The 26,874-nt window shown below is 54.3% G+C and overlaps 1 protein-coding gene across 1 annotated transcript in view; it reads right to left on the bottom strand.

Moving 5' to 3' along the window:
• Window positions 1–18,324: 18,324 nt before the first annotated feature.
• The window catches only part of LOC119247122 (uncharacterized), a 49,914-nt gene continuing 41,364 nt past the window's right edge, over window positions 18,325–26,874 (bottom strand). Inside the window, exons 51-62 of the mRNA XM_037513335.2 lie at window positions 26,719–26,796; window positions 25,612–25,647; window positions 25,391–25,417; window positions 23,923–23,964; window positions 22,977–23,006; window positions 21,872–21,903; window positions 21,627–21,789; window positions 21,323–21,360; window positions 21,095–21,205; window positions 20,062–20,101; window positions 19,558–19,666; window positions 18,325–18,705 (exon numbers count right to left, since the gene is read on the bottom strand). Of these exons, the coding sequence (XP_037369232.1) occupies window positions 18,489–18,705; window positions 19,558–19,666; window positions 20,062–20,101; window positions 21,095–21,205; window positions 21,323–21,360; window positions 21,627–21,789; window positions 21,872–21,903; window positions 22,977–23,006; window positions 23,923–23,964; window positions 25,391–25,417; window positions 25,612–25,647; window positions 26,719–26,796 (923 nt within the window). The 3' untranslated portion in view covers window positions 18,325–18,488. The remainder of the gene's footprint in view (window positions 18,706–19,557; window positions 19,667–20,061; window positions 20,102–21,094; window positions 21,206–21,322; window positions 21,361–21,626; window positions 21,790–21,871; window positions 21,904–22,976; window positions 23,007–23,922; window positions 23,965–25,390; window positions 25,418–25,611; window positions 25,648–26,718; window positions 26,797–26,874) is intronic.

The raw sequence follows: 26,874 nt of genomic DNA, 5'->3' as shown, positions 1-26,874 counted from the left end.
ACGTGAGGACACTCGAGCCTTCCCCATTCATCTTACATTTTTTTACATTGTCACCATCTTCGGAGGAAACATGGGCTATTTACCTGTAGCTCACTTTGAATTTCCACACCGCCATGATGCAGCGGGACCATTGGGTGGGTGTCACCACCGTGAGTCCCATCCTACCCTCGCCAGGCTCCCGTAAGAATTGGAGTGAAGTCCCAGCCTGGGCCTGCAGGGGGTGGGGGGGACCATTAAGGGGGGAGTGGGGCCAGCAGGGGTGGGGGCAGGAACCTGGTCCTGCAGGACCCAGCGGGGCGGCACCCTCTGCACTTCCATCTGGGCAGAAGGGGAGCCCAGAGGGAGGGGAGAGTGAGGAGCATCTCCTGTGGGCAGCTGATGGCAGAGTGGGGGGCACTGGTCAGGAGGACCCAGAGGAGGGAGGGCTGGATGTGGAAAACCTCCAGGCACTGGCAGGTTGGGTTGTGGGCATGGAGGAGGCCAGAGGTCCAGGTTCACTCCTGAGCAACCCATTGGGTCAGAACTCACACTGTGAAGGGGGGCCAGGAGACCCACCAGCGCGTGAAACTGTGCTCTGAGCGCTCTGAGCGGAAGACCCAATGGAACAAGGTAAAAATGCACCACGCTCCACCCTGGAGCTCGCCCTGCAGCTGTGTCCACCACACCCGGGTCCCACTGGAGCTGGTCACCACCTGGGACAGAAGCTGCACAGACTCTCTGAGCCCCTGCACCCTCACCATGGCTGGAAGCCCCGCCCTGGGGGTGTGACAACCGCACCTTCTCCTCACTGCCCACGAGGGATGAGCGCCCGCCTGGCAGGCTCATTCCAGGAGGCCCCTGACTGCTGAGAGAGAGGTGGGTGGGGCTGCCCCGGCACCTCCCCCCAGCAGGCACCAGAGCTGCGCCTCTGCCTGCACCGAGTAGGGGAGAGAGAGGAGCCGACAGGCCAGAGCCCAGAGACCACCCGCTCTGACAAAATGGAAGGTTCTACGCTCATCAGGGAGGCTTGGAGGTGGGGAAGATAGTTTTTTCCTCTAATACCTGAGCCTCCATTTCCTTATCTGTACAAATGAAAGTATCCCCTCGATTTGAGAGGCAGACACGACCCCTTCACCTGTTGTTGCTGAGCGCCCACTGTCTGCTGGATGAGGACACGGGCTGAGCCGAGCCCATAGCTCAGAGCACCCTCAGGAGCAATCAGGGGCACAGGGAACCTCAACAGACCCACAAGAATTGTGACAGGGAGCTTGAGACGTCACAGCCTTCCCTGGAAGGGACACCTGACATGCTCCTGGTCGAGGGGGCGACCAGCAGGGCTGCTGCGAAATGACCCTTGACACGGACTCGGTCAGGTGAATGGGGAAGCCAGAGAGAAGGAGGTTGTCAGAGAGGGGCCGCGGGCCTGAGACAGCAGGAACAGATGGCAAGACTCTCGTAAGCTTGTCTGGAGGCTTGGACTTTAGCCTGAGCGCGGACAGTGGGAGCCACTGAAGAGATTTTTGAGGCTGTAGATAAATGACGTGACAAACAGGTTGTCTTGTGAGGGCAGCGAGGACCGAGGGAAGGACTGCAAACAGCCCTCGGGAAACATCTGGGTCCTCCCTTTCCTCTCCCCAGGGAGGCAAAGATAGGAGGACGTGACCCAACCCGCCCAAGACAGCAGCAAAGTGCCCTTGCTCGCCAGGTACAAAGTCAGACCCCAGGCCCAGCTTCAGAAAGGACCATCCACGGATCAGTGGGTCTGGCCCTGCCTTGTCCAGTGGCGGGTGACCAGCCCGCAATTGAGGACTGTGGATTTTACAGACACACCTGACCAGAGACGTGGCTCTAACTTCATTATCAACTTCATGTTTTCCAGTTTCACCTTTGAATTTCCTGACTTAATTCCTTTATAAAGCGTGCAAGTAAGTCACTTAAGTGCAACATTTTCTCTGGTGGCACCATGAAGCAGGTGACAAAGGGATGATCTTACTGAGCGTTCCATCAGCAGAAATGTGGATTAATATCCTAATATTATACGATCAATAACTGGTCATCTATTCTATGATAAAATGCCATTGCCTTTCCATCTCTAACATCCTTTCTTCATCTCTACAGAACAGACCTACTTTGTCTGTTTTAGAAATCATAGAAAACAACACCTTTTTAGAAATTACAGAAAATAACACCTACATTTTTTATTAACACTCGTTTTATGAATGTTCCATAATTGGAAAAACGTAACAAACCTAGTTGCGACTTCCTATTTGTATGCAATTTACAGATTCCATGCAATTCCAACACAAATCACAATGGTGTTCTTCAATGAAATGGAACCAATAGGGCTCAAATTCATGTGGGATCACAGCAACCTCTAGTAGCGAAAGTTCTTCTGACTAAAAGGGTGGAGGAGAAAGGAGCTATTGTTGCACTGGGCAACACCACGCTGATAAATAAACGAGAGTCGGGAGTCGTGGAGCACGCTACATAATGCAGGATGCTGCTGCAGCACAAGATCCTGGCCTTCTTATTGATCCACAGCATCAGTTGTAAGGGTGAGGAGCAAAAGGAAAGGAGAAGGAGATGAAGGGATAGGAGATCAAAGAAAGGGGAAGAATGTAGAAGATCAGGGATTGTGAGTCTGCCCTCCAGGCACTTCTCATCTGCTGGATGACTCGGTATTGTCATGGAGGTCACACCCTAATCCCCAGCCAAGGTTCTAATCTTATCAACAAGGCTTCCACTGATCAGCTTCTGGGGTCCTTTGTTATGCATTGGTCCTCAGGTCCCCAGGCGTTCCTGGTCATACCTCGTGATGCATAGCCTTCCCAGCGTAATCCGGCTTTGTGCTCTTGTTTGATTTGAAAGGGCACCTTGAAGGGTTGGGCTCTGCATCTAACTGACCAAGCCATCTTGACCTTGCTTAGAACTATAGGTGACAAAATGGTGGCCAAACAATCCACTTAGGAGTGGCAGACCCACAAGGTATTACACTCCCAGCCATCAAAGAATACTACAAAGCTGTTATAATGAAAACAGTATTAGAACAAAAACAGACACAGAGACCAATGGTGAACTAACCAATTGTTAGGGGGAAAGGATGTCCTGAGCTAATCCCATACAGGCTTTGTGGACTCCACCCCCACTCCAGACCAAAGCCATCAGGACATTGGGAAAGACAAATCCTGTCACCACCAAAGGGAAGGTGGCAGGGACCTGAGGGAGGAGTTAAGCAGCCAGGGTTGGGTATAAAAACCAAACACATGGGCCTTGGGGGGGGCTCGCTTTCTCGCTCGCCTCCTGGCTTCACAGCTCCTGGCTCGCGGCCAGCTCTCAGAGTACCATTTGGGATTCCAGATTGGAGGATCGGGTAGGATGCATTTAAAACTTTGTCTCCCATTTTTCTCCCTGAGTTTTACATTTCCTCATTTGCCCTTCCCTTGTAAATAAACCTTTTATTAACCTTTCGTGTGTGCCTGCAGTAGAGTATTGATAAGTCCTTTTAAATGCACGGGTGAGGACCCACAGTCAGGCAACCCGTTTTGTATTGGGGCTGCCCTATAACACTATGACACAGGAACAAAGAATATACATTGGAACAAGAATAGCCTCTTCCATAAATGGTGCTGGGGAAACTGGATTGCAACATGCAAAAGAATGAAACTAGACCACTACCTCACACCATACACAAACCAACTCCAGTGGATGAAAGACTTGCATGTGAAACCTGGCACCATAGAATACACAGAAGGGAACACAGGCCAACACTCAATGACACTATCCTCAGAAACGTCTTTGAGGTTTCTTCTCCAGAAGCAAGGAAACCAGAGAGAATGTAGACAGCTGGGGCTAACCAGCAAGAGATGGTCAACACAGAGACACCTGCCAAATGGGGGTAAATATCAGCACACCGCATGACAGCTAAGGGACTGATATCAAAGATTTACAAAGAGCTTACATGACTCAACAAAAACAGCCCAGTCAAAAAAAATGCCAGAAGTAAAAAGACACTTTGCCAAAGAAGAAATGCAAATGGCCAGCAGGCACAGAAAAGACGTTCAGCATCACTGATCTCAGGAAAATGCAAATCAAAACCACAATGAGCTACCACCTCACTCCACTGAGAAGGCTCCACATTAAAAAAGAAAAACTGGAAACAACAAATGCTGGAGAAGCAGAGGATAGAAAGGAGACTCTGACCCCGCTGGTGGGAGCACAAACTGGTCCAGCCTCTATGGGCAGCTGTGTGGAGGTTCCACAGAACACTGAAAATGGGTCTACGCATGATCCAGTGTTCCACTCCTAGGAATCTATCTACCTAAGGGACAAAAACAAAACAGGAAACCTGAACTCCTGTGTTTATTGCAGCACTATTTACAGTAGCCATGACATGGAAACAACTCAAATGCCAGAAAATAGATGAATGGACCAAAACTTTGTGGTATAATTACACCACGGAATATTACTCTGCAATCAAAAAAGACAAATTCATGATGCTTGTGGTTATATGGATGGAGCTGGAAGGGATGATGCTAGCCACAATAAGACAGGAGAAAGATAAACATCAGATGGTTTCACTTACATGTGAAATATAGAGAAACAGAACAAAAGGTAAAGAAAAAGACAACCCTAGCAGGCTGACAAAGACCTGAGGCATTCAGCAGGGAGGGGGAGGGGGGGTAAACAGAGGGGAGGGAAGAGCACAAGGTGATGGGTCATGGGTGCTATGGTGGTGGGAGAACTATGGGGACCACCCCTGAGGGGAGAAACCAATAACTAGACAGAAATGAACAACTATGTAAGAAAAGAACACAAGGGCCTCCCTGGTGGCGCAGGCGGTTGAGCGCAGCACTGTGAAGCTGTCCGCAGCCTCTGCAGTGCTGGTTCGATCCCCACCGGCCACAGAGATGCTCACATGGTGCGGCAGACCTCTCCTGTCTTCCCCGCTGCTCCCCTCAGCAGTGTATTTCAGTCAATCTGACTGTTCTGCTCCCTGCTCTGTCTCTGGTGACTCCTCTTGTAACAGGGGGGTCCCCAGGAAATGGGGAGGTTCCAGGCTTCCTGCCCCACCCAATGGAGGGTGGAGCTGAGCAGGGAGAGAAGAAGCTGCAGAGGAGACTGAGGAAGGAAGCAGGATGGAGCCAGAAGGAGACCTGGAGGAGGCGCATGGAGCCTAGAGACACATGAAGAAACTGCGCTTGTCTTTTGGTCGTGGACTAGGTGACACAGTCGTGGGTGAGACCCATGGGGAGGTGACAATGGCAGCTTTTATCTTGATTTTGATTTTGCTCTTTTCCTTCCAGGCTTGTCTGGTTGTTTCTGACCCTTTTCTGTGGGTCCCCACTGGAAGATGCTTTAGACTTGTGGCAGGATTTAGGGCCTTGCCCTGGGCCAATCCCATTTGGATGGAGTTTTACCCACAAGGGGATGGGTAACTTTGGGTGTTGATTTAGAAACTAGATTCTTTGCCTTTCCTGTATTGTTTCCAAATTGTATTAAAGTTCCTTCTCATTAAAGTCTCATATGTTTTGTGTTGATGCGGCGGATGGCAGAACCCATTTCGAATAGGCAGGTTTGTGGGGTTTGGGCTGCCCCTCTCCCTGCCCTGTAACATTCTCACCCTCCCGAGCATCTGGCCTATACCGCAGTTCTTGTATAAACAAACAAACAAACAAACAAATAAATAAATCTTAAAAAAAAAAGAAAGGAAAAAAGAGATGGTCTTTAAGGAAAGGGAAGACCCTAAGACAATATAAATAAAGGCTCCTAAAGGGGGTCTCATCCTGAACAATGTTGCAGGCACTGCCGACGCATCCCCTCCTCACCAATTGTTCTAGATCTCCAGGAATTTTCTCTGGCAGGTGCAGCAATTAAGCCTGCTGTGTGGGAATCATTAGAAAAAGGCTGTTTTGGGGGCGTGCAGGGGAGCGCGTCCCTGGCACCGGCATTTTGCAGCAGGGACCTTTCTTGCTGGAGAATGTGTGAACCCAGCAGAAGGCTCACCGAGGAGACAGAGGTAAGCTGGGAGGCTTGCCCATGCCGGGCGCCTTCTAGCCTGCAGTTCCAGCCCAGAGGAGAGCAGCACCCACCGCTGGGGCAGACCGGGCGTGCAGGGGAGCGTGTCCCCTGCACCGGCATTTTGCAGCAGGGACCTTTCTTGCTGGAGACTGTGTGAACACAGCAGAAGGCTCACCGAGGAGACAGAGGTAAGCTGGGAGGCTTGCCCATGCCAGGCGCCTTCTAGCCTGCAGTTCCAGCCCAGAGGGGAGCAGCACCCACCACTGGGGCAGACCGGGCGTGCAGGGGAGCATGTTCCCACATCGCCATTTTGCAGCAGGGACCTTTCTTTGCTGGAGACTTGTGAACCCAGCAGAAGTTCCCCAGAGGAGCCAGTGGTGAGCTGGGAAGGTCGCCCAAGATGCTGGCCAGTACCAGCAACACAGTCTCACAAGGAATACGGCAAATTAGAAAACAGGCAGTAGGGAGTAGAAAAACCACATGCAACCCAGCAACTCTTCAGCAAAAAAGCACACCGCAAAAAGAAAACCATCTACCAGATTGCAACGACAGTAACTTGGAAGAACATCTGAGCCTTCCAGATAGAGAATTTAAAATTGCTGTGATTAAAAAACTGACAGAAGTCATAAAGGAAAACAATGATAAGGGGAAAATAATTAATGACCAGAAGAATGAAATTGAGTCCCTAAAGAGGGAAGTAAAAGAAATGCAGGAGATCAAAGAGTTAATGGAGACGCTAAAGAACTCTGGGAAAAGCAATGAAAGCAGAATAGATGAAATGGAAGAACGAATAAGTACTCTTGAAGACACAGAAATAAAAAGAACTAAAACAGAAAAGGAAGGAGAAGTACGAAGGAAAAAGACCGAAGAAAGACTTCGGGAACTATCTGACTCCATGAGGAAAGGAAATATAAGAGTTATAGGAATCCCAGAAGGAGAGGAGAGAGATGTAGGAACAGAGAAAATATTCATGGATATAATTGAAGAGAACTTCCCAAACGCAAAGAAGGAGCTGAAAATTGATATACAAGAAGCAAGAAGAACACCAAACTTCCATGACGAAAGGAAAAATACAGCAAGACACATAATAGTAAAGCTCCCAAGAATCCAAGACAAGGAAAAAATAATGAAACTAACAAGAGGGAAGAAACAGATAACATTCAAAGGGAAACCAATCAGACTGACATCAGACTTCTCTGAAGAAACACTACAGGCAAGGAGAGAGTGGAGGGACATAGTCAACAGACTCCAAGAAAACAGATGCCAACCAAGAATACTCTATCCCGCAAAGCTCTCCTTCCTCTTTGAAGAAAGAATAAGGACCTTCCCAGACAAACAGAAACTCTGGAATTTTATTACGACTAAACCCCCACTCCAAAAAATACTACAAGGAGTCCTAAAGCCAGAACCTCAGAGGGACGAATAACAACAAAAGAAGGCCAAAGAAAGTTATTAAAAGAATAAATAAATAAAATCAAAGGAAAGACAAACACAATGGCAAATACAGATGCTAACAGATCAATACTAACTCTAAATGTAAATGGACTAAACTCTCCAATAAAAAGACACAGAGTTGCAGGCTGGATTAAGAAACAAAACCCAACCTTTTGCTGTCTCCAGGAAACACATTTAGCTGCAAAAGATAAAAATAGACTCAAAGTTAAAGGATGGAAAACAATTCTACAAGCAAATGGACCAAAAAAGAAGGCAGGAACAGCTATACTCAGATCAGATAAAACAGATTTCAAACTTAAAAAGATAAAAAGAGACCCCAATGGTCATTACATTATGATCAAGGGGACAATACTTCAAGAAGAAATAACACTCATTAACATATATTCACCAAACGAAGGAGCACCAAAATATATCAGACAACTATTGGCATCTCTGAAAACAGACATCAGAGAAAACACATACGTAGTGGGATAGAGCAATGGATAGATGGATAGATAGATCAATGGATAGATCAATGGATAGATCAACAAGACAAAAAATAAGTAAAGACACTAAAGCTCTAAATAAGGATCTAGAGTGCTTGGGCTTAACAGACATATATAGAACACTAAACCCAAAAAAATCTGAGTATACATTTTTCTCAAGCGCACACGGATCATTCTCTAAGATCGATCATATACTGGGGCACAAGACAAAAATCAACAGATACACCAAGATTGAAATCATACCAACCATCTTTTCTGACCATGAAGGCATCAAGCTAGAAATAAACCATAAAAAGAAGGCAAGGTACACTCCTACCTCGTGGAGATTGAAACCCACACTACTGGAAGTCCACTGGACTAATGAGGAGATAAAAGAAGAAATTAAAAAATTCTTTGAATTGAATGACAAGGAGGACACCAATTTCCTAAATGTATGGGATGCAGCAAAAGCAGTAATAAGAGGAAAATATATAGCAATAGATGCTCACATCAAGAAACAAGAAAGAACTCAAAGAAACAACCTAATCTCGAAGCTCAAAGATCTAGAAAAAGAACAACAAAAAAACCCCAAAACCAGTAGAAGAAAAGAAATAATAAAAACCAAAGCAGAAATAAATGAAATTGAAACTAAAAAAACAATCCAAAAGATCAATGAAACCAAGAGCTGGTTCTTCGAAAAAATAAATAAAATAGATAAACCCCTAGCCAGGCTCACAAGGGCAAAAAGGGAGAAAGCACAAATAAATAGGATAATAAATGAAAGAAGAGAAATCACAACGGACATAGCAGAAATCAAAAGAATAATTAATAACTACTATGAACAGTTATATGGAAACAAGTTCAACAATCTAGAGGAGATGGACAAATTCCTACAACTCTACAATCACCCAAAGCTAGATAAAGAAGAAATAGAACACCTAAACAGACCAATTACAATTAGCGAAATTGAAATGGTAATCAAAAACCTCCCCAAAAACAAAAGCCCAGGACCTGATGGATTTACAAATGAATTCTACCAAACATTCAGAGACGAATTGGTGCCTATCCTTCACAAACTCTTCCAAAAAATTGAGAAGGAAAGTATAATACCTAACACGTTCTATGAAGCCAACATTACACTAATGCCAAAACCGAACAAGGACAACACAAAAAAAGAAAACTATAGGCCAATCTCCCTAATGAACACTGATGCAAAAATCCTCAATAAAATTTTAGCTATCAGAATCCAACAGTGTATCCATAAGGTAATTCACCACGACCAAGTAGGATTCATTCCAGGGACACAAGGATGGTTTAACATCCGAAAATCAATCAATGTTATCCAACACATCAACAAAAAGAAATATAAAAACCATATGATAATATCAATAGATGCTGAGAAAGCTTTCGACAAAGTGCAACACCCATTCATGATAAAAGCCCTTGAAATTCTTGGGATACAAGGAACGTACCTCAACATCATAAAGGCCATATATGACAAGCCAACAGCCAGTATCATTCTCAATGGTGAAAAGCTGAAAGCAATTCCATTAAGATCTGGAACAAGACAAGGATGTCCACTTTCACCACTGCTTTTCAATATAATACTGGAAGTCCTAGCCAGAGCAATAAGACAAAAGAAAGACATCCAAGGAATCCAAATAGGAAAAGAAGAAGTCAAACTATCACTATTTGCAGATGATATGATAATATACATAGAGAACCCCAAAAACTCCACAGAAAAACTAATTCAACTCATCAATCAGTTCAGTAAAGTGGCAGATACAAAATCAACACCCAAAAGTCAGTAGCCTTCCTATATACAAACAATAAATCTGAAGAAGAAGAAATCAAAAAAAAATCCCTTTTATTATTGAAACAAAAAATCAAATATTTGGGAATAAATCTAACAAAAGAGGTAAAGGACCTATACAAAGAAAACTATAAAACACTGTTAAAAGAAATAGAAGAAGACACAAAGAAATGGAAAAACATCCCCTGCTCTGATTGGGAGAATAAACATTATTAAAATGGCCATCCTACCAAAAGCAATATACAGATTCAATGCTATTCCAATCAAAATTTCAATGTCATTCTTCAAAGAAATAGAACAATTATTGATGAAATTCATATGGAATCACAAAAAAACCCGAATAGCCAAAGCTCTCCTGAAAAAAAAGAAGGGAATGGAGGCATCACACTCCCAGACTTCAAACTCTACTACAAAGCCATAATCATCAAAACTGCATGGTATTGGAACAAGAACAGACATACAGACCAATGGAATCGAATAGAAAATCCAGAAATAAACCCACAGATTTATGGTCAACTAATATTTGACAAAGGAGCAAAGACTATGCATTGGAGCAAAGAAAGTTTGTTCAATAAATGGTGCTGGGAAAACTGGGTCGCTACATGCAAAAGAATGAAGCTTGACCACTACCTCACACCATACACAAAAATCAACTCAAAATGGATTAAAGAACTAGACATAAGACCTGAAACCATAAAATACATAGAAGGAAATATAGGCGAAACACTACGTGATTTGCACATCAAAGACATCTTTACAGACACATCACCCAAAGCAGTGATAGTGAAGGCAAAGATCAACAGCTGGGACTACATCAAATTAAAGAGCTTCTGCACAGCAAAAGAGACAATAACCAAAACAAAGAGAAACCCCACCAACTGGGAGAACATTTTTGCACACAACACTAATGATAAAGGACTGATCACAAAAATCTGCAAAGAGCTGATGAGACTCAACAACAACAAAAAAATAATCCAGTCAAAAAATGGGCAGAAGAGCTAAAAAGAAACTTCTCTGAAGAGGAAATGCGAATGGCCAACAGGCATATGAAAAAATGTTCAACATCACTTGCAATCAGGGAAATGCAAATCAAAACTACCATGAGATACCATCTCACACCAGTGAGAATGGCACATATTAAAAAAACTAGCAACAACAAATGTTGGCGAGGATGTGGAGAAAAAGGAACTCTTCTGCACTGTTGGTGGGAGCGCAAACTGGTCCAACCACTATGGAGAGCTGTGTGGAGATTTCTGGACCTACTAAACATAGAGCTTCCACAGGATCCAGCAATTCCACTCCTAGGTATTTAGCCAAAGGACACAGAAACATAAATTCCAAAGAACACCTGCACCCCTATGTTTATAGCAGCACTATTTACAATAGCTAAGCTTTGGAAACAGCCCAAATGCCCAAAAATAGATGACTGGATCAAGAAGATGTGGTACATATATACCATGGACTATTACTCAGCATTCAAAAAAGATAAACACATGCAATTTGCAGCAACATGGATGGTGCTGGAAGGGATCATGCTCAGTGAAATAAGCCAAAAAGAAAAAGAAAAATACCGGATGGTCTCACTCATAGCAGGAATCTAGAAAACTTAAATAAGGGACCAGGAAAATGAATAACTATAAGAAAGTGAAAATCAAAATCAACAAAAACTATGAACCAGAGACATTTTGGGGGGGGTGGTGGAGGGGAGGGATTGGGGTCAGAATGGGGGGATTGCAATTGTATGGGGAATATAAAAATAAAATTTATTAATTTAAAAAAAAAAGAAAAAGGCTGTTTTTAACTGCAGTCTCTTATGAGTAGCAACCATGTTTGGGGTGAGAGCCATTCTAAAACTATGAAGTCATTCACGTTCAATATTAACGTCAGCATCTTCACGCAGTGCAATGCAACGTGAAAGTTTTGTTCTGTCTTGTTTTAGGCCAAAGCTCCTTCCTTATGGAGGACACCCAGCACCCAAGGACCTGTTCTGAGGATGGGTGGGGGCGCCTACACGCCTTCCCTCCCCCTGGCCTTCAAGAGGGTTACAATTTACCCTCATTTTAAAACCTCCGGTTCAGTACAAAATACAAAGATTTGGGAGTCCAAATATATCTGGCCCTTGTGCTTATTTTTTGATCTCAGAGAAGTCACGGATCCCTTTTGGACCTCAGTGTCCATGACTACATGGTAGGAATAATAGCTCTACAGCGTCATTAATGGAGATGACGGAACTAAAGCGATGAACTTGTTGCTCCAGCAGGTGCTCAATAAATGCTGATTCCTTTCTCCTTTCCAGAGAAATTCAACTGCTCTCCAAAGTGAGCATAACAGAGGGATTGGCAAGGAAGGAGGTAACATCAGTTTAACACATTAAAAGGCAAAGTGCAGCCTCCTCCTCCCCAGTGGCCTAGGGGTTAAATCTCAGTGCTGTCACCACAATGGTCTGCGTTCACGCCTGGCTGGGGAGCTACCCACCTGGTGCAGCAGACCTCTCCTGTCTCACCTGATGCTCCCCTCAGCAGTGATTCTTGGTAGATCTGCCTGTTCTACTCCCTACTGTGTCTCTGGTGAATCCTCTCACCCTCCCACACCTCTGGTCTGCACCCCAGTTCTTCTATTAAAAAAATAAACAAAAGCTTTAAAAATAAAAAAGATAAAGTGAATTATCTCCAAAATGTCCAGTTCCCATATGAGTCAGAGTGGTTTACGCAATCCCTGAAATAGGAGGAATCCTCTTAGCACCATCTATAGAGAAAAGATCTCAAGAGCTTGGAAAGGGCCCTTCAGTGTCTCACATATTCCCCATGAAGAAACTTTCCACCCCAACTGGTGACAGCGCCCAGCTGTCACTGCTGTGGGGTTTCTCGGGTCAGTCCTTCAGTGATGCAGAGAGGGCCACTGCTTTCAATGCACTGACACTGAATCGGTTAATAATAACCCATTTTAGAAAACCAAAGACTTGTAGCCAGAGTATGGCAGGCCGTGTGGCTCCTGGTCACTCAAGGCTCAAGAAAGTCTGGATTCTATTCAAGGGTTATTGTAAAGTCGCCTCATGAGGCAGTTTCCAGGGTCAAACCCCCTTCAAGGCTCTGAATGGCCACATCACCTGCACAACAGGTAGTGACACCTCGGCCCCCAGACGTGGGCCCAGGCCCAGCACGGGCAGCATCTCAGACCCCATGAGAAATGCAGAGCCCCAGGCACCATGCAACCCACTGGGTCAGAACCTGCACCCCGGGAGACTGGGACTCGACTCTGCCTTCCTGCCTGCTAGACCTGGCATGGGGAGGGGGATGTCAGCCCCAGAAAAGTTTACAATACATTCCCCAGATTATATTCTAAGTCCACAGAAATAAACACACACACACATCAATGGAACAGAATGGAGAGCCAGAAAACCAATCCAGGGATTGATCGGTGCAGCAGGGAGGAGCCGGGAGCAAACACAGGGGATGCGCTTTCATTCAGGGGCGCTGGACACCCACAGGGTCACACTCAGGAACGTCCTGACCCCCATGTTCCTCCAGGACCCAAAATGACCCGCGCAAAGCTCTCCACAGCCAGGCCGCCCAGCCACTCACCGCTCTGCAGTCAGCCACGGGCAGGGAGATGTCCTCACCCTCCACTCCCTCTGGGGTGGTTCCTGAAGAAACCGGGTTCCCGCAGGCAAGGACTTCACCCCAAGTCTGGAGAAGCAAGTGCCAAAGCGAGCCCGGCCACTGGGGAGACAGATGCCAGCGTTGGGGTAGGGCGGGGTTGCAGGAGCAGGGGAGAGTCTGCAGGTGCAGGGGAGGGGCTGTAGGGGAAGGGCTGCAGGAGCAGGGGAGGGTCTGCAGGAGCGGGAGAGGGTCTGCAGGTGCAGGAGAGGGGCTGCAAGGGAGGGTCTTCAGGAGCAGGGGAGGAGCTGCAGGTGCAGGGGAGGAGCTGCAGCAGGGGAGGGGCTGCAGGTGCAGGGGAAGGGCTGCAGGAGCAGGGGAGGGGCTGCAGGTGCAGAGGGCGGGGCTGCAGGAGCAGGGGTGGGGCTGCAGGTGCAGGGGCGGGGCGGGGATGCAGGGGCTGGGGGGGTGAGGTTGTGAGAGGAAGGCCCGGGGTGCTCACGGGGGCGCCCCCGCCCGTCCTGCTGCAGCTGAAGTTTAGAAAATCAGACGGAAACGGAGGCGAAGCGCCCACGTCTCTGGAAATGCTGCGACCCTGGCATTCCCGCAGCCGTGGAAACAGCAGGTCGCGTCCTCGTGCATCAAACAGGCTGGGGAGGCCTCGCCGGGGCGCAGCGGTTGGGCGCCAGGCTGTGAAGCTGCCGCAACCTCTGCAGCGCCGGTTCGATCCCCGGCCGCAGGGCGAGGGTCTCACATGGCGCGCAGACCTCCTGCCGCCGCTGCTCCCCTCAGCGTGTCCTTCGGTCCTTCTGCTGCTCTGCTCCCCGCTCCCGCTCTGGTGAATCCTCTCGCCCTCCCGCGCTTCCGACTGTACCCAGTGCTTGCATAAATAAATAAATCTTAAAAAAAAAAACCACGCTGGGGAACACTGACCTGCGGCCACAGAGGGTCCCCCAAACCGGCTGCACCCCCCACAGTGAGAGAGGGGGCGTCCGCGCCGCCCGCCCCGGCCCCGCCCGCCCCGGGGCCTCCTCAGGATTCCCCGCGAGGCCGCGTTTCCCCGCCTCGCCACCAGATGGCGCGCGCTCCCCTCACGCCTGCGCGCTGACCCCGCGGCTTCTCCTTCCTCGGCCCGCGGGCCCGCTCCGCCGGGGCGGGCGCTCCTGGCCTCCGCGTTTCTGCCACTTCCGCCCCGGGCTGCCGCTCCCGCGTCAGCGCGCAGTGCCGTGACGTTAACACGCAGGGGGCGGGGCGAGGCCGAGGAAGGAGAGGCTCGCGGGGGAAACCAGGGCCGGAGTAGCGGCGCGCGCCGCCTGGTGGCGCGGAGGGGCGGTGCGGCCGAGGCGGATGGGGAGGTGGAATGACGTGAGGCAACAACCCGCTGACCCAGGGGTTCTCGCGCATTCGGGGAGAGCACAAGGTGGGGGCGCCGTCCGCGGGCGCCGGGTCTGGACACCAGCATCTGGACCGGGCCTGGCACCGCGGGCGGGCGGGCGCCCCGGGCTGCGGCGGGCCGGGCATCCGGAGAACCGGGCGCCCCGTGCGGAGGGTCCCGGGCTCCGCCGGCTGCGGGGCTACCGGGGGTCCCGGCGGGCGGCGGGAGGAGGCGCGGACCCGCGGGAGACGGGCGGCCCGCGCAGCCGCAGCCCCCCCCGTAGCCCCGCGCCCGCCCTCCCGGTCCGATGCCCGCGCACAGCCCGCCCCGCCCCCTCGCCGTGCGGCCGAGGCGCCGTCTACACGGCCGCCAGGGGGCGCCCACGGGCTCAGCCCCGCGCGCGGCTCTGGCGGGTCGGGCGGCCGAGGCGAGGGGGGTTGGCGCGCGCCAGCACGAGCCCCGCGAGGACGCGACCCAGTGGCCCGGGCCTAGGGAGCCGGGCGGCGGGGAGCCCCTTCACCGTCGGCCGGGATTGGGGAGCGGGTGTCCGCGCCCGCCGGGGGCTGGGGGCGCAGGGGTTGCCCGGTCCGGCCTCCTGCCGGGCGGTGGCCTCGAGCCCTCCCCGGTGGCTCCGCCTGCGCGGCCCCTCCCCCCCGCCTCTGGGGACAGGGCCGCCCCCCCCCGCGCTCCCGCCGGCGCCCGCTGCGCTGGGCTGGGGGTGCCGGGACCCTCTGACGCCGGCCTCGGGCGGCGCGCACGGTCCGGGGCGGCTCCCCTGGGGCCTCCCCGCGGGCTCAGGGGCGGGGGGCAGGCGCGCGGCCCGGCCCAGCACCGGGGCGGAGGTGCAGGAGCCCGCGGCGCCGGTCAGGGGGCCCGGAGGGTCCGCGGCCCCGCGGGCGGTGACAGGCCGGGGGAGAAAGGGCGCCCGTGGCCGCCGCGTGACGGCTGTGTCCCCGCGTGTCCCCCGGGGAGACCGGCGCAGACCCGCGGGTGCCCACGGAGGAAACCCCCAGAAGGAGCTTCGCGCGGAAGCTGGTGAGGGGCCCCAGGGAAGAGAAGCCGCTTCCCGCCCCGGGAGGGGCGCCGGCGTCCCGCGGGGGAGGCCCGGCTCTCGCCTCAGTGAAATCCGCCCCTGGAAACTGGGGTCTCGTTTCACCCGTTCAGCCACCCCGCTGGCGTCTCCTGAGCACCCACTGTGTGCGCAGCCAGGGGCGGGAAACTGGGCGAGAGGGAGGAGCTGGACCGCGTGGTTGTGACCCTGGGCTCCGGCCTGGGCGCGTCCAGCTCAATAGTCCAGCGCAGTATTTCTGGGGGCCCCAGTGTGCGCGGAGACCTAGATGGCGTCCGCGGCCCTGGGAGGAAGCATCTGTGCGTTGTCCCTCCCCTTCGGCGACTCTCGGGTGGATGCCGGGGGGACTTGCATTCAGGTCCGGGGGGGGGGTGCTTCGGGAGGACCTACTGTGTGCCAATGGCCGGGCGCAGGAAAGAACCGGAGCGCTTGGTTTCTGACGTGGAGGCCCCCAGGGCGGGTGCTGTGGATGCTCCGTGCACCCGGCCACCCCAGGACTCGTTCTTCCTGAGGACCCCCGTGTGCTGCAGCCCGGTGCCATCCAGAGCGCAGGGGAGATTCAGACCCCACAACTCCTGACCCGCTGGGCGCCAGGCCAGGCCAGGGCTTTCCCCACGTCCTCATTTCCCCGGATGTTTTCTGAGGACCCACTGGGTGCCAGGGCCGGTGCGGGGGACGCCAGACCAGAAGCCAAAAGTCCGACAGTCCGTGGTTCCTTCGCAGGGCGGAGCCGAGCCGAGGGCCTCCCGGGTCTGGGCTCCTCCTCCAGCCGGACACCGCAGATCCCTTGGCTTAACTTATTTTCAAATAAATCGTGTTTTTCACTTTTGGGGGGGAGCGAGGAAACCCGAGCACGGCTTGGACAAGGACATGAAGAGATTCACCGTGTGGGGAGACGCTGCGGCTGTTTGGGAGATGGTTTTGCTTCGACGCGCAAGCGAAGGCGTTTACCGGCGAGGCGAGGTCGGGGGGAGAGGGAGGAGGGTGTGGGGGGGGAGGGGGACGGCGGGCAGGGGTAGTGAGGGGAGGGAAGGGGGCGGAGGGGGGCGCTCAGAATGATGAAGCCGCTGAAGCCCAGAGGGCGCCCAGGCCCGGCGCCTGTCGTGGGGGCGGGGTGGGGGGCGGCGGGACCCACGTGCAGTCGCCCAGCGGCAGAAAACACGGCCCCAGGGAAGGCCCAGGCGCCAGCCCCGGGGTCAGCGGCTGCGGGTGTCGAGGCGCAGCTGAAGGGGGGCCTGAGGGGCGAACCACGCGTGAGCTTCAGGGCGTCTCCTTGAGAACGTCGCCAGCACCGGCTCTCCCGGCGCCGCCGCCCTCAGAGGCCAATCCCGGCGCGAGGGGCGGCCAGACGCGCCACGCGGACACAGCCCGTTTCTCCCCCGCCGCGCCGCCGGCGCGCCCTGCGCAGGCGCAGCTTCTCCTTCGCGCGCGCGGGAGGAATCTCAACTCCTGGCCGGGCACGCGGCGGCGGAGGTCACATGGCGCCCACGCCCAGCACACGTGACAGGGGCCGTGTGGCTCCCGCCCCACACAGTTTGGTCACGTGCCTGCGACCCGCGAGCGACAGGTCTCGGTCACGTGGCACCCGCATCGGGACACGTGGCTGCCGCGTCCCCTCCAGGCAGGGCTGGGGGCGGTGAGGGCGGGCGGCGTCCGAGGCGGGGCCTCCAGGCTGCGCCCGCGGCCGCTGTGGGAACCTGCCCCGCGCCGGGAAGCGTGGGAAGCAGAGTTGGGCTCCGCTCCTCGCTCGGCTCCCCGTCCCCTCAGCCCTTCCCTGCCCGGGGCCCCCCTCCGGCGCTGCGCCCCCTCCCGGCCCCGCGGCTTCTCCCGTCCAGGCGCGTTTCCGCCCCTGCCGCGACGTCGCCCGCGAGCCGTGCTCCGACGCCACGCGCGGGCCGGGCCGACCGCGTCGTCGGGGCCCAGAGCGCGGGGCGACAGGGCTGAAGCACGGTGGGGGGGGGCGATGACGCCACCCTCCCCCCGGCGAAATGGCGGCAGGGACGCCCGCCACCTTGGCGAGCCCGTGCCCTGAGGGGGACCCCGCGAAGGCTCAGCCGCCGGCTGGGCGGGGCGGGGCCGCCCGGCCGAGAACACACAGGACCCCCGCCCGCGGGCCCGGCCGGCGCCATCTCGCGAACCCCGGCCCCGGGAGGCCCGGCCCGCGAGGTGCGCGGCTCCAGCAGACGGGCGGCCTGCGGGTGGCCCAGGCTTCCACCCGGGGGCGCCGCCCGCGGCCGCGGGCACCCGTCAGTCTGGGTCGGCCCGCGCCGTCCTGAGGGCCGCCCGGGCTCACGACAGGACTGAAGCGGCTTCAGCCGCTCCCGCGGGGCCCGACGCCCCCGTGGCGCCCGCGCCGAGTACACGTGACGGCCGCGGTCACGTGGCGCCCGCGGGTGCGGAGGGAAGCGGGAGGGGCGGCGCGGGCCCTGCGGGGAGCTGGAGACGCGGGACCCGGCCCCGGGGTGGGGAGGCCGCGGGTGGCGGCCGGGCTGGGCGGGCAGGGCAGCCGGCCCAACCGCCGCTCCCGGACGCGCGACGCCGGACCCGCAGTGAGCACGGAGGCCCCGCTGCTGCCACACTCTTTATTTTCAGATCCAGTCACCGAGGGAAATACAGCATCGTGAGAGTCACTCTCGGCGCCGAAGGGATCGCTGTTGTCACTCTCCAGCGTCGGGCTTGCTCGCTCAGGAAATGACTAGCCGCCGCCCACAGCTGCGGGTCACCGCGACCTGCCAGAGGCCAGGGCCGGCGGGGCCAGGGCCTGCTGGGCGAGGGCCGCCTGGCACGGGTCCCTGCAGGAGCAGCCCGTGACGTGCCTGTATGTGTAGGCCTTGGTGCTGCCGTCTGGACAGTCCAAAGCGATGTCTCTCAGCTCGTAGGCCTCAGCCTGGCAGCAGTGGCACGAATTTTCTAACTGGAACATGTCATAATTGTACCTGAAAGGAAAAAGGTTACGGGTATTTTTGGAATGTATTTTGCAACACGTTGAGGTCAATGCTCCAGTTCTAACTGTCCAGGTGATGTGGCAAGTTTCCAGCCAGCCCAGCAGCCTCCAGCTTGCTGCCCCTCCCTAAACTCAAGTGGCTCAGGGTAACTCCTGTGTAAGAACAAAAGACACCCAAAGTGGGGCTCAGGGTCTCATATTTACAGCACAAAGGTGCAAGAGACAAAGCAAAGTGCATCTTTCAATGCACCTCTTAGGGCCTCCCTGGCGCCTTGAGGCTGAGTGTCAGGCTGTCACCCCTGCAGCCTGATTGTGATCCCCCCAGGGAGCTGACCCACAGGGCACAGCAGACCTCTCCTGTCTCCCTGCTGCTCAGCAGTGGATTTCAGTGGATCTGCCTGCTCTGCTCCCCACTCTGTCTCTGGAGAATCCTCTCACCCCACCCCTGCATCTCTGGCCTACAGCTCAGTTCTATGCAAAAAAAAAAAAATGAATATATTAAAAAATAAGCATCTTAATACCAAATTATTATAATACCAAATTATTATTCTCCATGTACCAATCTACACATGAAAGGAAAATCGTGTGTATGCCTGCAATTCAGGTTAAAAACACCCTACCAAGAGTGAGCTCTCTGCTGTTGCTATATGAAAACACAGGCCCGGCCATGTTCTGTGATACACTCAAGAGAAGCGCTGAAATTGATTCAGCACTATTTGAAATGTTGTGCTTTTCAGTGTTCTCTCAATACTTCAGGTATTTGTTTTATCAGGCTCTGGTCACAGCTCTTATGTGAAGTGTTTCCGCGCTGTTTCAGGGCTCCCAGCCTGGGCGGTGGACTCACCGTGGGGTCCTCCGGCAGTCTCCTTTGCACAGCGCCATCTCCACCCGCCTCCTGCAGCCTCCGAACTGCACGGTCACGTTCACCGGGGCAGCCCTACAGCTCGGCTTGCCTAGGGCAGGATGAAGCATCAGAGGGGGCTCCACAGCTCAGCCTCAGCCTCCTGACAGGCGGTGAGGGCAGCCGTGGAGCCGGGTCTACTCTCTCCACGCTCAGCTGGGTGGCTGCTGGATACTCACTAAAGCCACTGATGCTCTGAGATGAGCGCCTGGGACTAGGGGGAGGGGGTGGGTGGGACCAAGGGGAGTGGGGCAGAAGTTAAGTGTCCCCCTTAGACACCAGTGGTGTCTAAGAACATGGCGACCAAGATGGGCGAGTGACTGGAATACACGGAGCAGACACAGCCTCGGGTGACGGAACCAGGAACACCCTGGTCATTAGCTGCCCCTGAAGAAACATATTTCATCACCACTGGCATCACCTCCGCCGGGGCTGAGGTTTACTTACATGTGTAGCAGCATTTGTTTGAATCATAGACTCTGTCTTCCTAAAGAAATAAGAAAAAAAGAAAGATTAAAAACCTCTGTACGCATCCACAGATAACGCCTCCTTAGCGACGCCACGTGGGACAGGGCTGCTGCGGCCGCCGGGGGGTAAGAGGTGCAGGCGGCCTGCAGCAGCTGGGGGCTCAGCCAGCGTAGCGAGACCATAGGCTTTCAGCCCTGGCAGGAAAGGGACATGACACAGACTAAGTTCTCTTAAAATAATACAGGACTCTTCATTTCATTTAATTGAAAAATATTTTCAAAATAATGTCACTGAAGAGCGGTGCCCCGACAGGCTGTTTCTCAGACAGCACCTCATCGCACGCCTGCCAGCGCCACACAGTGCAAAAATCCACCAACTCAGAAACCCAAACCACAGCACAGCCTGGACCCTCTGACCAGTTATCTCCTCGGAAAGAGACCGAGTTAAGTGCAAGCCTTCCTCTGTGACTTAGATGTCAGCACTAATTAATCCAGCTGCCTTGCCTGAGTAGCAGACATATTTGTGATTTTATGAAAATCTGTATTTTCATAGAAAATGATTATCTCACTGACTCTGGGACTTGTTTTTGTTGTTTAAAAATAGCAATGTGAAGCCTCCCTGGTGGTGCAGGGGTTAAAGTCTCAGTGCTATCAAGCTATTGCCAGGCTTTGCGGCCTGAGTTCAATCCCGGCCAGGGAGCTGACCCACATGGCACAGTAGACCTCTCCTGTTTTCCTGCTGCTCCCCTCAGCAGTGGGTTTCAGTAGATCGACCTGTTCTGCTCCCCAGTTCTTGGATGCATGAATAAATCTTTTAAAATAATAATGAAATAGCAACATGCTTTCTATTCTTCTAGAATAAAGTTCTTCTAGAAGAACAATGGACTACTTTCTTACTTTCCAGAACCTGGAAAAATGCCCTTTGATATGGAAATCATGCTTAGTAATGACAGGCAGTATCTCTGGCATGGAAGCTGGGGCCCCTGGCTGTCTGCGCCCCACTGGGCACGCACCTCTGCACACCACATCTGCTTGGGGCAGGTCTGCACCCGCGCTGAGAGGCCCGTGTCCTGGCAGGCATAGGAGACGCAGGGATTGCTGGGGTCCTCGAAGGAGGCGCCGACCTGGAGGAGGGAGGGAGGAAGGCAGAATGGCCCGTCAGTTTCCTCCTGTGAGCCGCGACAGCCCCTACTTATTAATGACTCTGTTACTAAAAACACTGCAAAGTGACATGGCCTCACCTCATAGTCAACATTGTTGAACAGGCATGTTCTCGGCTCTGAAAAACATATGTATGGTTCGATCCTACATAAACACTGCGATCCTACATAAACACTGCAGAACACGTGTGTGAGGTCATACCAGTGACCAGCCCTTCCATAGCCCCATTTCCATGGATCGGCCGTCACAGTCTCGGCTGCCCTGGCTGGGTCTCCCCCAGGAGAGGGGCCCTGTCTGGGTGACCATCCACCCTGCCCAGCGAGAGCCTCTCAGTCCTGGGTGAGGAGGCGGCTCACTCCACCCGGGGTCGTGCCGTGTACGCACCACAGTGGCCGATCTCACAGCAGGTTTCATTGGCCTTGAACGTCACCAGCCTCTCGCCAGGCCCACAGGTGGGCAGGGGCAGGCACTCCAGTGGCCTGCAGGCCACAGACCGGGCCTTAGAGCAGGTGCACCTGTGGCAGCTGACTGTCCAGGTGTCTCCAGGCTGTGGGCGCAATGCTAGGTTAGACTCCTGGCCAGCCAGGACGGGTGGCCAGCATGGGCAGGGCAGCGAGCAGTGGACTTACCGATTTCTCCTCTCCCAGGGGGCCGTGGCACACTGTCAGCATGAAACGGGGGGCATTAGTGATTAGATCAGGCAAAACGGAGCCCTCTGCTCCTGGCGGGTCCCCAGCGGGCAGCCGACACCCACTGACAGGAGCTCAGGCCACGTGTCAGGTCCAGCCCCTCCCCCCAAGCAGCCCACCAACAGTTGGGACCTCAGTCTGCTTGCCTGGGAATGCGGGGCATCCCCCATCAGCTTGCAAGAAAAGCCCCTGACTGAGGGTGTCCGGCTATGGACACCCTACTACCTAGCCTGAGCCCACTGCTCCCCAGGGCCTGCCGGTGACACGCCCAGATCCCGCTCCCCGGAGGGAGCACCCAGGCCTCCCCGACACACAGGGCCCTGAAGGGCCCTGAGCACTCCCATTTAGGGGACGTCCATCTGTGCAGGGACAGATTCCGGGCCTGCTACGTGAGGCCACGGCTGGATGCTCCAGTGCGGGGTCTCTTAACAGGCATCGGTGCCTGTTACTGGAATGGAAATGATGGAAATTTCGTCCTCAAACTTTCGTATTAATTGGACCCATCCTTGTGGAATTTAGACCAGTAAACCTTTTGAGGCTAAGAGGGAACACGGGCGTGTGGGTGTGTGGCCGTGCGGGCGGCTGAGACCTGCTCCCAACTCTCCAGTGAGGCCTGTCTCAGCTGCATCTGGGGTCACCTGCGTTTCTCGGCAAGCCCCTTCGCCCATCAGGGGTGAAGAGGGTGAACGACAGGGGGCCTTTCGCTGCCATCAGCCAACTGGCTGGAGACTAGCGGGGCTGAGTACCCCACATTTACAGGATCCAGCTAACCCAGATCTTTCTTGCTTTGTCCTCAGAACAGAAACGCCTGGAGCTGCCGGTCCAAGAAGCCCCCACGGCGACGCGTCTCCCAGCACTGGTGACCCGGGGCCCTCACAGGCCCATGGCCCCAGGACACATGTCTGGCCAGGCAGGCAGCTCAGACCACTTCCCAGGGCGGGGGCGCAGCGCGGCTGGGAGGCCCCAGCTGCTGCCCGCCCAGCCACAACGCTAAGGCGCAGCCAGAAGCTGGGGCGTGGGGCGCTGCAGAGCTGGCGGGGCATACCTGGAGGTGGCGGCAGGGGCGTGGGGCAGCCTGTGTGGAGAAAAGCACGTTAGTCTCTTGGCCCAGGGAAGTGCGGCCAGGGTGGCCTGTGCTGACCATGATGGCCACAGCAGAGTCTCCACAGACGCGCCCTGCCTCACGTCTGGCTCTGGCGGGGACCAGGACCAGGCGCCGCCCCAGCTTGCAGGTGCGTGGCTCCCACGGCAGTTCCGAGGTGGCTCTGGGGGCAGGCCCGGCCACAGGGCACATGTCCCTGTGGGCTGTGAGGCCACACCCTGCCTCATGCTGTGCCCCCCACCCCCGCCCAGGAGCGGCTCCGCAAGCCACGGCTGGGCACCCGAAGTCAAACCCAGATTCCAAGCCAAACACCAGGTCCCTGTTCCGTCCCTGCCAAGCTCAGAGTAAATAAAGAGCAAGGCTGCACAGGAGCAGCAGCACCTCCGCGGGCCCGTGGCTCCTGCAGGAAGGGAAGAACCGGCAGCCACGGCGCCCAGAGGAACCAGCTGAGACGCAGATCCGGAGCCACCTTTCCTGGAGGAGCTGCAGCCCGTACCAAGGCCGGCGGCCGGGACGCCCCAGTGCGGCAGACTCTGCTTCAGAGCCCCGGGTCTGGGGAGCCTGGATAGCCTCCGCGTGCCCACCTCTGCCCCCGACACAGCCCCTCCTTGTGGGCCAGCCTCAGCACCATGCCCAGCCAGCTCCCCGTGCCCAGCCAGCTCCCCGCACCCAGCCTGCGCCCAGCCCGCACCCTACCACCTGCCTGCACCCCGCCACCTCCCTGCACCCCACCACCTCCCTGCACCCCGCCACGCGAGTCCTCGGGCTGGGGGGGAACGTGCTGGAGGGGGCGCCTGCCTGGATGGCCTTGCGCCCGTGGAGCCTGTGGCTTCAGGGCCACAGACGCCCACACGCAGCCAGCGCCCGGGGCCAGGCTCCCCATACTGACCCGTCGTGTGTCCTTGGTTTTCCGTTGCTTCTCCGGGGGTTTCTGAGAAGAAAGAAGCGGACGGTCATGCCCACGTCTTCCCAGGGGCGTGTCCCGGCGCGAGGCGGGGACAGGCCCACGGGGTCCCGGCCAGGCCCACTCCCGGGAGCACGGGGAGATGGACACGGGGCCACGGGCCCGCCCGACCCAGAGCCGCCAGCAAAGTCCAGAGCCAAGGCGCGCCCACAGCGGTGCCCCACGCAGCTCCCGGAGCCCAGCCAGCCCGCAGCCCCTCACTGGCGCTTCTCTCCCAGAGGCCACCTCAGGCGTGGGCAGCAGCCTGGGGCGCCAAGGTCGGCGGCTCCGAGCTGCCTGGTTACCTGCGGCAGAGACACCAGCAGCAGCGGCTACTCCGGGAGCTCCCACGGAGGCACCCGCAATGCAGAGGGAGGCAGGGGACGCGACTCTGGCCTGCACGGGCTCCAGGGACCCCCTGCCCGGGCACCCCTCGAGGCTGGCCCCACACCCGCCAATCTCAGCCCTTGGGCTCCTGACCGCTGCCAGGGGCGGGGCCATGGCAGACCCTGAGCTGGCCGAGGGCCAGGACGCAAGGCTGAGCCGTGGTTGCTCCCCCACTGCCCGACCCCCCAGAGGCAGCGTCCGCCCTGGCCAGCTCCCAGCCCAGGCCCGCCGCCCCGGAGCCTGCTCTGCATCCAGAGAGGATGGGCGGCCTGGGATCTTGCCCCACCCATGGGGGCCGTGCATAGACAGGCGACGCCTCCCTGGGCTGGGTCGTGACAGGACGCCAGGGGCCAGGAGGCAGGGGGACGTTCCAGACACGCTCGTGTTGCTTCTCTTTTAAAATGAAGTTTAAAAGCACACCCATCGGGGCCTCCCCGCGGCCTAGGGGTCGAATTCTCAGGCTGTCACTGCTGCAGGCTGAGTGCATCCCCAGCCAGGGAGATACTCACAGGGTGCCCCAGACCTCTCCCGTCTCCCCGCTGCTCCCCTCAGAGCAGTGGATTTCAGTGGATCTGCCTGTTCTGCTCCCCAGTCTGTCTCTGGGGAGTCCTCTCACCACCCGCACCTCTGATCTGCACCCCGGTTCTTGTATGCCTAAATAAATAAATATTTTCTAAAAATAAAAAGACACCAGTCTCCAATAAAGCTTTCCCCTCCCACTCCCACCCTCTGGAAACAGCACTGGCAAGGGACACCCATGTGTGAGAAATAAGGTCCTTTCTTTCCTGATCAAGAGGGAGAATTCTGGAGTTGTTTTTGTATTTATGTACTTGTGCATTTGCACACAAGTGTAGAATTTCATCACATGTAAGCCTTTGTTATGACATCAGAAGGGGTAGCCCTTGCTGGTGCAACCTGATGCCCACGCCTCTTACTAGACCTCTGAGCCTTCTGCTGTTTTGTTTTTAGTTGTAGTTACTCTGACCCCATTTTTCCATCAAACACTTATTGTCTCCTGTTTCCTCACCTGTTACCTCAGGCTGTCTTGATGGCTCTGAAATTTAAAAACACAAATATATTTACAAATATTCACTTCTGGTTTGTCTCCATTCATAAAGATTTGCTCACATGAGATCGTATTTTGGGGAAAATACCACAGCCCCTTAGATCTGGGTCAGGGTTGGCATGAAACAGGCATTCCTAGCTGCACTGCACAGGGCATGTTCACAGCCATCAAGCCCTACTCACCGACAATGAGATCTGGAGGGACTCCGCTCTCTGAGCCTGTTAAGGAGAGAGCACATTCAGGTTTTCAGAGAGAATTTGTTTTAATTCATCTTATATAGTCACATCAGTGTGACAGCTGCCCTGGTCTATAAGGTGTTATTTCAAAGCACAAGTGTGTCTGGGCCTCCCTGGTGGCGCAGCGGTTGAGCGCTGGGTTGCAAAGCTGCCCGCGGCCTCTGTGGCGCCGGTTCGATCCCCAGCTGCTCCCCGGCCACCAGAGGAGGGTCCCGCATGGCGCGCAGACCTCTCCTGCCGCCCGCTGCTCCCCTCAGCAGTGGACTTCGGTCCTTCTGCCTGCTCTGCTCCCTGCTCTGGCTCTGGTGAATTCTCTCACCCTCCCGCGCTTCTGACTGTACCCAGTGCATGTATAAACAAAAACAAACAAACAAACAAACAAATAAATAAAACATGCCTCTATTTAAAAAAAAAAAAAAAAAGCACAAGTGTGTCATTCCGAGAAGGGCTTATCTCACTGATTCAAGTCGGTAGAGATGGCTTGGGAGAGAGAGTGTAAATGGCCATTCACCTGACTAATCATAGGAAGTCACAAAATAGATCAAGTGCCTCTGTATTCATTAAAAACACAATAATCAAGTCACTCCATACTCAGCATATTTTCTTGCCAAGAAGAAAACATGGTTTACTCTGTCCTTCTTCCGTAACCTGCTTATACCACTGCTGCTGAAGAGAACATGAGGTGAGGGTCAGGCTGCAGTGCCAAGCACCCTCACTTGCATCTGCTGACTAAATATCTCGGTCTAAATCATCTGAAACTGTGGATAAAAATACTATGCAGCTCCCAGCTGCTGACAAAATCACATGTTCATAATAGAAGAGTATATTGCATAGTGAGTGTTCGTAGCTGTTGCTTTAGAAGGCTTGTTTCTGACATTGTAGTTTAAGATCTATCTAGTGACAGAAGGGGCGCTGGGAAGGCAGTTTTCTATTCTTCCATTGTGACACAACAGCAAAAACATGCACCAAAAAAATGGCACAATTCAGTATTGATATTTCAGAGAAGCTTACATTGAGCTCCAACCTGCATGGACAGTTCACCTCCGCACTCACCTGACATTACAGGTGTGGTGAAGCTGGCTGTGCGCTGACCTGCTACTGAGGCTTCTCCATTGGGTGCTTCAGTTGTCACTAGTTAAAGAGGTAATTGTTATCTAGACATCATTAATGATTAAAATACAAAACTTACGGTCATTAATAAATAAATTT

This window comes from Talpa occidentalis, unplaced genomic scaffold (genome assembly GCF_014898055.3).
Source record: "Talpa occidentalis isolate TD23 unplaced genomic scaffold, MPIMG_talOcc4v2.1 talOcc4.16, whole genome shotgun sequence".
Taxonomy (NCBI): Eukaryota; Metazoa; Chordata; class Mammalia; order Eulipotyphla; family Talpidae; genus Talpa; species Talpa occidentalis.
This window is presented reverse-complemented; position numbering and strand designations above follow the sequence as displayed.